Source organism: Triticum dicoccoides, chromosome 3B (assembly GCF_002162155.2).
Source record: "Triticum dicoccoides isolate Atlit2015 ecotype Zavitan chromosome 3B, WEW_v2.0, whole genome shotgun sequence".
NCBI lineage: Eukaryota > Viridiplantae > Streptophyta > Magnoliopsida > Poales > Poaceae > Triticum > Triticum dicoccoides.
Window position 1 is genome coordinate 406,312,434 of NC_041385.1, and position 8,677 is coordinate 406,321,110.

At 46.8% G+C, this 8,677-nt stretch overlaps 2 protein-coding genes across 2 annotated transcripts; one reads left to right on the forward strand and one right to left on the reverse strand.

The window, feature by feature from the left end:
* Window positions 1-213: 213 nt before the first annotated feature.
* On the forward strand, window positions 214-3,539 carry LOC119279557 (protein GAMETE EXPRESSED 3-like). Its single transcript, XM_037560760.1, has 10 exons — window positions 214-331; window positions 462-643; window positions 736-1,071; window positions 1,157-1,403; window positions 1,611-1,895; window positions 1,992-2,078; window positions 2,290-2,322; window positions 2,411-2,470; window positions 2,562-2,704; window positions 2,787-3,539. The coding sequence occupies exons 1-10, from the start codon at window positions 214-216 to the stop codon at window positions 3,414-3,416; spliced, it is 2,121 nt and encodes a 706-aa protein (XP_037416657.1). The 3' UTR covers window positions 3,417-3,539.
* Window positions 3,540-3,670: 131 nt separating this feature from the next.
* Window positions 3,671-7,676, reverse strand: LOC119276224 (kinesin-like protein KIN-8A). The gene is made up of 7 exons (XM_037557245.1): window positions 6,532-7,676; window positions 5,843-6,119; window positions 5,539-5,589; window positions 5,282-5,374; window positions 4,834-5,196; window positions 4,064-4,744; window positions 3,671-3,949 (listed from the first exon to the last, which is right to left on the reverse strand). The coding sequence occupies exons 1-7, from the start codon at window positions 7,380-7,382 to the stop codon at window positions 3,923-3,925; spliced, it is 2,343 nt and encodes a 780-aa protein (XP_037413142.1). The 5' UTR covers window positions 7,383-7,676; the 3' UTR covers window positions 3,671-3,922.
* Between the last annotated feature and the right edge of the window lie 1,001 nt (window positions 7,677-8,677).

Consider the following 8,677-nt stretch of genomic DNA (forward strand, 5'->3'; position numbering starts at 1 on the left):
TTTTTTTTTTTTTTGCAATTCAGTCTAGTAGGCACGTTACACGCTGAGATGCAGCGAGCCCACGACGATTGCGAGAAATTCCTGCATTTGTCAGTTTCCTTCCGATTCCGAGGGCGAGTTGCTGCCGCTGGAGGAACCGCCGCCAGGGTGTAATGTAACCACTCCGTCCTTCCACTTACTCCAAAAACTCTTCCTCTCTGCAACCGCGCAGCCATGGCGATGAGGTTGTTGCCGCGCCTATGCCTGCTCCTGTGTTCTCTCGTCGGCGCCGCGCGCTCGTCGTCGTCGTCGCTGGCGCTTCAGAGGCTCAATGCAAGCGCCGCTGAAAACCGTACGAACAATCCCCTTGCTTTGGTTTCTACACATACATACAGTCTGCAGTTTCCTTGCCCACTCACGCACGCACGCACGCACGGTTGCGCCTCCTGACTTGACTTGATGGGTTTTGCGGTTGCTTGCAGCCCATATACCGGCGGGTGTTGGCCGTGCCCTCTCGGCCCCTCTCATCGGCCACGGCGGCCGCCTCGTCGCTTGCTCCGGGAAGCACCTACTCGCTTTCGAGCCAAACGGATCCTTCGCGTGGATCATTCCCCTTGGATACAAGTGCAAACAAGATATCAGTTTGGTTGCCGAGAGGGACAAGGTAAATCCAAATCGCATTGCTGCTTCATTGTGAACACGCTTTCATGCTTGTACTTCGTGGCAGAGAATAATGTGTGTCGATTGTGTGTGTAGATATACTTGGTGGCAGAAGATAAGGTCATAAAAGTAACTCCACAAAACTTACACACCAGTGCCCCAACATCACAAGTGTTTTTCAGTCACGGTTCACCACCAGGGAGGTCTGAGGAGATCATTGGCCTATCCACCAGCAGCAGCTATGCATCTCTTTTCATCACCATTAGGAACCGTGGCCTTTTCTCTTTCTCATTGCGTGACGGGAAGCTACAGTGGAGTGCCGGGCCTGTGGTCGATCGCTTCGGTTACCGTCTAGGCTGCAAGGGCAACAGCATCTCAGGCTGCTATTTCAATTCATCTCCAATTGTTGATCAATGCGAGGGTACTCTTTATGTAAGCCCTTATTTCACTGGGTACTGTTTTTCTTTAACTTCTCATCTTTTTCACCCTGCCATTTTAATTTCATATGACTGAGCAGATATCAAATACCCAAGGCCAGCTCTATTCTATGTACATTCATAGCCATCAGTATAGATGGGTCCAAGACTTGAGCTCAATCGACAAAGTCGTGACAATTGCACCGGGAAATAATGGCCGCCTATACATTGTCCTTCCCAGAAAGTCAACTGTGATGGGGCTTGATGTACTGTCAGGAAACATTTCATGGCAGCTGAGTGTTGGTCCACTTAGTAATGACAAAATCTTGCCAGCTGTGGATTCCAATGGTAAATCATCCATCTGGATTTTGAAACATGTTTGTTCCTTCGCTAATTCATTCACATCTGGAGCTGTTTAATTCTCATGGGACTTTAATTGTTTTGTTTAACTGCATTCTCTTCAACATTCGTATTCGTATACCAACATCTATTTGCATCATAATTTGTAGTATCATATATCACCCTTCATGCTACTTTGTTCAACTGTTGTAACAGGTTGGATATCAATTGGCTCGTTAGATGGGATCTTGTATTCAGTTTCTCCTGATGGTGATATCAGAAAGTTTCTTCAAAGAATGACACCTAACTCAGTGATCCATTCAACTCCAGTCCTGGACTGCTCAGGGTTTTCGGTCTACATCAGCCAGACCATAATGGAGGCAAAATCAAGTCAAACTATCGGTGATTACACCTATGTATCGGCGATGAAGCCATCAAGCATCTTGTTTACTTTGTTGGCTCCAGCAACTGGAACGGTCTACTGGACCGAAAAGTATCCTGGTTTGTTTCGTTCTTTGGATGAATGTGTCATTCTTGTTCCTCCAAAATGGTGGCGTAAAGCTAATTTTTTTTATGTGGTATTCATTTCCTTACCAGGAGAATTATCGAATTTGTTGTCCAGTAGTGACCTGGACTACTTTACACTAGATGAGACCATTCTTCTCACTGCTCTATCTTCTGCAAGTAAGTCTTGTTTAGCTCTTGAATCCTCGATTAAGCAATTATTATGCTTCAAGTTAACTGAAGAGAGAAACAATATAAGGGTAATTGGTAAAGTTATACTCCCTCCACCCCAAAATAAGTGTCGCTGATTTAATACTTATTTTGGGATGGAGGGAGTACCTGATATCAACTAATTTGCAAAGCTTTGAGCTCCTGAAATTTCTTATCACAGGAATCGGCAACACCGTGCAATGCTACACGAGAAGTATGCTTTCTTTTCGCATGTATCTAGTTGATTTTCCATCCTAAAGTTGTATTGTCTTACCGAGTACTTCACCTCTTTGTTCTGCAAGGGCAAAAGATTGCTTGGACTTGTAGAAAAGCAAAACCAAAGTTTGTTCATGGTGATCCAGGTGACATTCAAGTTGTGACATTTTTCTTCTTTTGTTGCTGTTGTTTAGTTAGAAATGCATAATTACCGACTAAGTAATGTATATCCATCAGGTGACCACAACCATGTCCTTCTGTTGTTCTTTTTCCAACTCATTGTCATTGTGGTACAAGCGGTAATTGTGCGGTTTTGCTGCATCTTCTGGAGGAAGAAAAAACTTCAAAACAATGGCTTGCAAAAGTTCCTGAAAAAGAGGGTATGTGTACTAGAAACATAGTTTAGGGTGACTTCTCCACTGAACTATGGTCTGAGTCTGACATCTACCTTCTGAAACGCAGCGTTCTCTTCACAGCAAGAGGAGAGTCTTAGGCAAGATTATCTCCGAGTTAGAGCAGAAGGCGGTTGAAGACGCCTCTTCAAACGAAACTTTAGAGCAATTGGGTGAAATGGTGAAAGCCAAGGATGGTGTTGAGAGGAAGCTGTACACATCATACAGTCTTGGCAGGGATGTCCTGGGCTTGAGACAAGGCTCTTCCATATTGCCTCTTTACAATGGAAAGCACAAGAGTCACTCATTTCATGGCGCACATAGAGAAAGCATTACGGTCTTTAATACGCTCAGCGAGAGCTCTACTTCGGAGGATAGAACAAGCAGTAGCTACTCCAGAGGCAGTGGGAGCTGCAGCAGTGGTAGTAGCTTTGAAGAAATGGAACTGGAGAGAAGATCCAAGTCAGCAGAAGAGGCTGGACCTTCAGAGGATATTGCCAAGGAAGCTCAAGACAAATTGCCAGTAGAAGTTGCATCATCTTATCAAGCATTTATGAAACCGTTGTATGTGCAAGGAGAAAGCAGTAGCAAATCACCGTTGCAGAGGGAAGAATTTCCGATGGAGACCATGCGGCAGGATCTTGCACCAACCAAGAGAATGTGGCTGAAGAGGAGGCGAAGTCTGTCCTCAACAAACTGATATGTAACTTCAATGAATTAGATGAAGATTTAGCTTGCTTGATTGTCGATGATAATTATGTTCCTAGAAAACTAGGATGTTATTTATTGTGGTTCATTTGTACAAGTTTATACTCAGATGCATATGGACCTGGTTCTGTTTCTTCTTCTTGCAGGGCATCATTCATTTTGATTCAGATTGCATACGAACTTTATATGCCTTGAACAAACTTGTCATTTTGTTTTGCCAAAATAGAGCAACATTTAGACGGAAAATGTGTAACAGCTGCTCCAGTTGCCAAATATAAATGTTCTCTCCCCTGACCAAATATTGTACACTTTCAATAATTTAAATGGACATAGAAGCTAATAAAACTCTATGCTGGTTCAGTTAGCCCAGGCAAACTGAATTCAATCAACAGAATACATGGATATGGTAAACTCCAATTAGCATAGCTGACAAAAAAATAGTAAGATATGAACATGTCTATCCTCCGCATTCATTCGTCTCCTGAGGGTCCAGTGCTGCTAGGCTCTTTGGCGTGTGAATCCCGGCTGAAACAAAGCGTAATGCAGGGTGAGGCCCCGGCAGCAACAGAAACGTAATTTATATGCTGCCCATATAGAACTGGTAAACTCTTGGGAGTGATGTGAGCTGAAGGACTATACCTGAAGTAGCATTGAAGGGGCCCTGGTTGGAGTTTCAGCAGCTACATGGCTCCGAGTCTTCCGCCCATTTCCAGCAAGAACTGAAGGGCTTTCTCCTCCAAAGTCCCAGAAGGTACGCTTCTTAGCCGTAGGCATAGGTGACGTGAACCGGTGGCTTGGGCTCTTCAGCTCACCTGCATCTTTCTCGGCCTTACGTAGGCTTGCCCTTGTGATCACTCTTCTCTCAGCTGTTGCTGGTTCAGGGTCATTTGAGTTCTTCCTGTTGATCAAACCACGGATGAACTCGTCCCTCTGCTTGAGCTGTAGAAAGTGTTCCTTCTTCATCTTCTCCATCTCGGACACCAGGGTCTTCACTTTCCTCTGCAGGTCCCGGACCATTGTATTGTCTGCTGGCCTCTTAGAATTTGGTGTGCTGAAACAGCTCCCGTCTAAAATAGACCGCTTCACCTTTCTTTGTGTTGAGCATGGCGTGGTGGTAATGTGAGGTGAGGGGGGAGCACATTGTTGTGGGGAGCCGTTGGGAGCAAGTGACTGAGCCTGAACAGTCAGCAGCTTCTGTTGCTGCTTCACCACCTGCTGCCTCAGCTCACTGTTCTCCTTCTGAAGCTCCAGTACTAGCTTGGCCTGATCAGTATCAGAATCTGGTGCCTTGAAAACTTCCTCATTCCCAGCGGTCAATGGCTGAAAAATCACAAGATTATTCATTTTGTCATGAGTTCTGTTCGGTAGAATGTTACAAGATTAATGTTCATAAAATCATATTTTCAGACCTTTGTTTTTATCTCCTTGGCACGATCAGCCCAATGAAGAGTGTTCTGTGTCTCACCAAAGGAAAGATTCGAAGGGCTTATGTTTGCAATCATGACAGTGTTGCAGGATCCCCCAAGTGAATCCTTGAGGAGCTGGGTCAGCTTGGAATTGCGATATGGCACATGCCTCTTCCCCTCCACAAGAGCATTGATGCAACTGCTGAGTGCGAGGAGAGACCGGTTTATGTTCGCTCCTTCCAGCGACCTCTGTGAGCGTTGGTCAGTTGCTATAGCCCTCTCTGATCCAGCAAGATCAATGAGTGAAAGCTTTCCAACTCGTGTTACGACACTAGTTCCATCCATGTATCTATATTCCACGACAACCTGCAAAATTTGCAATAGTTTATATTTATGCAGTTTGCGGGACCGTGTTTTTCAGTAGTAGTGAAAGTGCATGATAGACATTCACCTGTAGTATTGCATGGGAGCGCGATGAGGTCTCATTAACTCGAGTTGGTTCAGTTGTTCTATTCTGGTTGCCTTGCTGAAGTAATTTCATAACCTGTATGAACAATGGCAAGAATGTTATTATCATTTTCATTGCCAACTGCAAAGCAATACTCCCTCCATCCCATAATATAAGAGTGTTTTTTACACCATGCTAGTGTCAAAAACGCTCTTATATTATGGGACGGAGGGAGTAGTAACTAAGGAAGAGCTTATTACTTCATCTGTAGAGTATGCTCTATATTGTGTAAGACCAGCAGCAACAGTTCCCTGGAATGCACAATACACTTTTCTGTTAGAATACTCATAATAAGAAGGGGTATAAATTGTGCATATACTGCAAAATGTGTACAGAACATACAGAATGGATCATTTGGCAACATAATATACTTTTTCGTTCTGTTCGAACTGATTAATTTTACTCTACTAGGAGGACTACTAATTTGATATCACCAAGAGTAAAGTAAAGTTTCTCAACAAAAGCTTGCTTCATTGGTTGAAAGATGGTTATAGGCTAGAATACCTGCTGCTTGTCTTCTCTCAGAAGGAGGGGTCTACCAGGAGATAGCAAGTCCCTCACTGTCTCATTGTAGACCTCGAGGTACGACAGCTGAATCGAGTGGCTGCCATCATAGCTCCTCTGCCTCACCTTCAAGAACAAATCCTTGATTGCGAGCACCATTACGCCAGGGTTATCCATGGTCCCGAGCATTGTATAGGTCTTCCCAGCCCCTGTTGCTCCATAGCAAAACACGGTCCCATTCCTCCCTTGCAAAACACCTTCCACAAGATCTGCTGTCCTGCAATATAAGAATGGAGGATTGGACTCATGTTAAATGCCAGGGAAGTGCAGAAGTGCAATTGAGCAATACATTGCAAGTACATACTATACCATTGATTTGTCCTAATATTCAAGAAATTAGCTCACTCCTGTAATCAATATCCTAGACCTACCATTACTCTCGCCCAACATTTCACAAATACTGCCACTTCTATAACCAATTTCTCAACTATCATGAAAATGTGTCTCCTACTACCGAATCTAGTCATAAAAGATGTATGCAGCTTCATCCGCAGATTTATCACTTCCAAATTCAAGAGCACAAACAACTGCAATTATTTCTAAAATAACCAACTAATGAAATAATTGTTTGAAAGATGTGCATTGTAAAGAAATTGATTGAAACCATGATATGGTAGTGCGATTCTTACGAGGTGCTATAGACTTCGGCCTGCGCCGTGGAGTCGGGGAAGGAAGCGTCGAAGCAGAAATGGCGACCTCGCACGCGCTTCAGGCGGAGGTAGTCGTTCTCTGAGGCCAACTCCGTGAGGTACACGTCCTTCTTGTTGACGATCTTGACGCAGGTCTTGGACCCGGCCTCCTTCTCCTTCCTGGACATCGGCCGCAGCCTGACGAACACCATGATCCTGCTCCCTGTTGCGTCGGCATTGGCAGCCCCCATCTCCCCTATAGCCTTGATCTTGCCGCCGATGCCTCCTCCGAGTGAGAGCTTCCTGGCCTGCAGTGCGGGGAGAGCCGGCGCCGCCTTCTTGACGGGGCAGGACATGACGTTGGCGGCGAGGGCCACGTTCTCCTTCTCCTTGGGCTCCGGCGGCCGCGAGAAGACGACGACCTTGTCGTTCTTGGAAGGGGCCCTCGCCTCCGGAGGCCCCATGTTCTCCCTGAGGACCGCCGCCTCGCGGAGCGGAGCAAAGGCGTCGTGGTGACGCTTGGCCCCCTCCCCCTCCTCCTCCTCCTCCTCCTGAGCGTTCTCGTCCCTGTCCTCCCCGACGTTGGCGTGCGGGATGGTGCGGCTGCGGCGCATGGCGGCGCCGCCCTGGGAGGAGGCGAGCATCTGCTTGTGCTGCTCGTAGAAGAGGTTGAGCGCGCGCATCTTCTCCTTGAGCCCGTGGTGCGTGTTGGGGAGGAGCGACGCCCGGCGCCCCGCGGCGTCGCGGCCCGGGGCCGATATTGGCACCCGCGCCGCCGACGAGCTCCACTGGCGCGCGCCCGGGTCGCCGCCCTTGATGGCGCTGGCCTGCGAGCGCGTGGAGACCGGCATCTTCCTCGGATAAGATCTGGTCAGAAGCTCGACCTGAGCATGGACGACCCCAGCAGCTCCCCCACTGGCACGGCTCGCTGGAAATCTCACAAAATCCCGGCAAGAGAGATGCACTAACGGGCCGAAATCGGAGCAAGATCTCGAAATTTGACCGAATTCTTGGCTCTTGATCTGGGGAGAGAGAGAGAGAGAGAGAGGCGTTGGTGGTCAGTGTCTTGTAAAGTCGAAACAGTAGCGGGGACTGGGGCTGGGGAGGAGGGGAGGGGAGCTGGGGAAGGGGGAGGCCGTCGGATCGGAGATGGGCACCGGATGCGGGGCCGCGGGTTTGAAACGTCGGGGAGGGAGGGAGGAGGCTGCAACGGTCGGGGCATAGGCGTGCGGCGTGCCCCTCGCAGCCAACGGTCGAGAGTGGGGTCAACAGTCGACGGGTTTCGCAGGTTATCAGCGAGTCAACCAATTCGATGGTGCGTCCATTTGGGCATGATGACCGCTCTCTCTCTCTCTCTCTCTGAATACAAGTTTATTATAGCGAGATTTAAAGATTTATAACTCCCAAAAGAAGATGTGAATGCAGCCATAAAAATAGTGCCTTTAATTGCCCGGCGAAACCGAAAACTTGCTGATTCTCTTGCATGAGAAAGTAAAACGAAAATTGGTGCCACGAGCCAAAACTGGGGTGCATTTGGTTCAATCAGACCCTGTGTGATGCAAAATTGGCCCGTTTCTTATCTCGTGTTTACTGTTTGGCCTACATAGCACGGAGTTTAAAGCACCTATCGTTAGACCCGACAGGAATGACGAATTAGTTGTTTTCATTTAGTCAGGCTCGGGCGATGCAGGGGAGGGGAGCGTGGCGCCGAACACATGCGAGCAGGGAGATGGCGCGAGCCAAGGGCGGGCCCACTTCAATTCATGGGGATTTAGTTGAATACCCATTATTTTTGCCAATAAAGTAGGTATATATGGTGTATATATAGAGAGCGGACGTTTGGCTCCCGGAGCCATGGAGGCCTTTTTTAAAACAAATCAGAATTCAAACTTTTCGGTTTCAAAAGAATCTGAAAAAATTGTGCAAGTAAACAAGTATGTTATGTCTATGTGTGTAAAATTTCAGAATGAAAAACGTTGAAATGTGACCTGTACAAAAAAGACAAATTCATGGTCTGGGAAGATGAATAGTAGCATGTGTTAAAAAAACCCAAATTTGCCTTTTTTGCACAGCCCTTATTTCAACTTATTTTATCCTGAAAATTTACACACATGTGTGTTATGCCTTCATGTATATGTATGTTTTT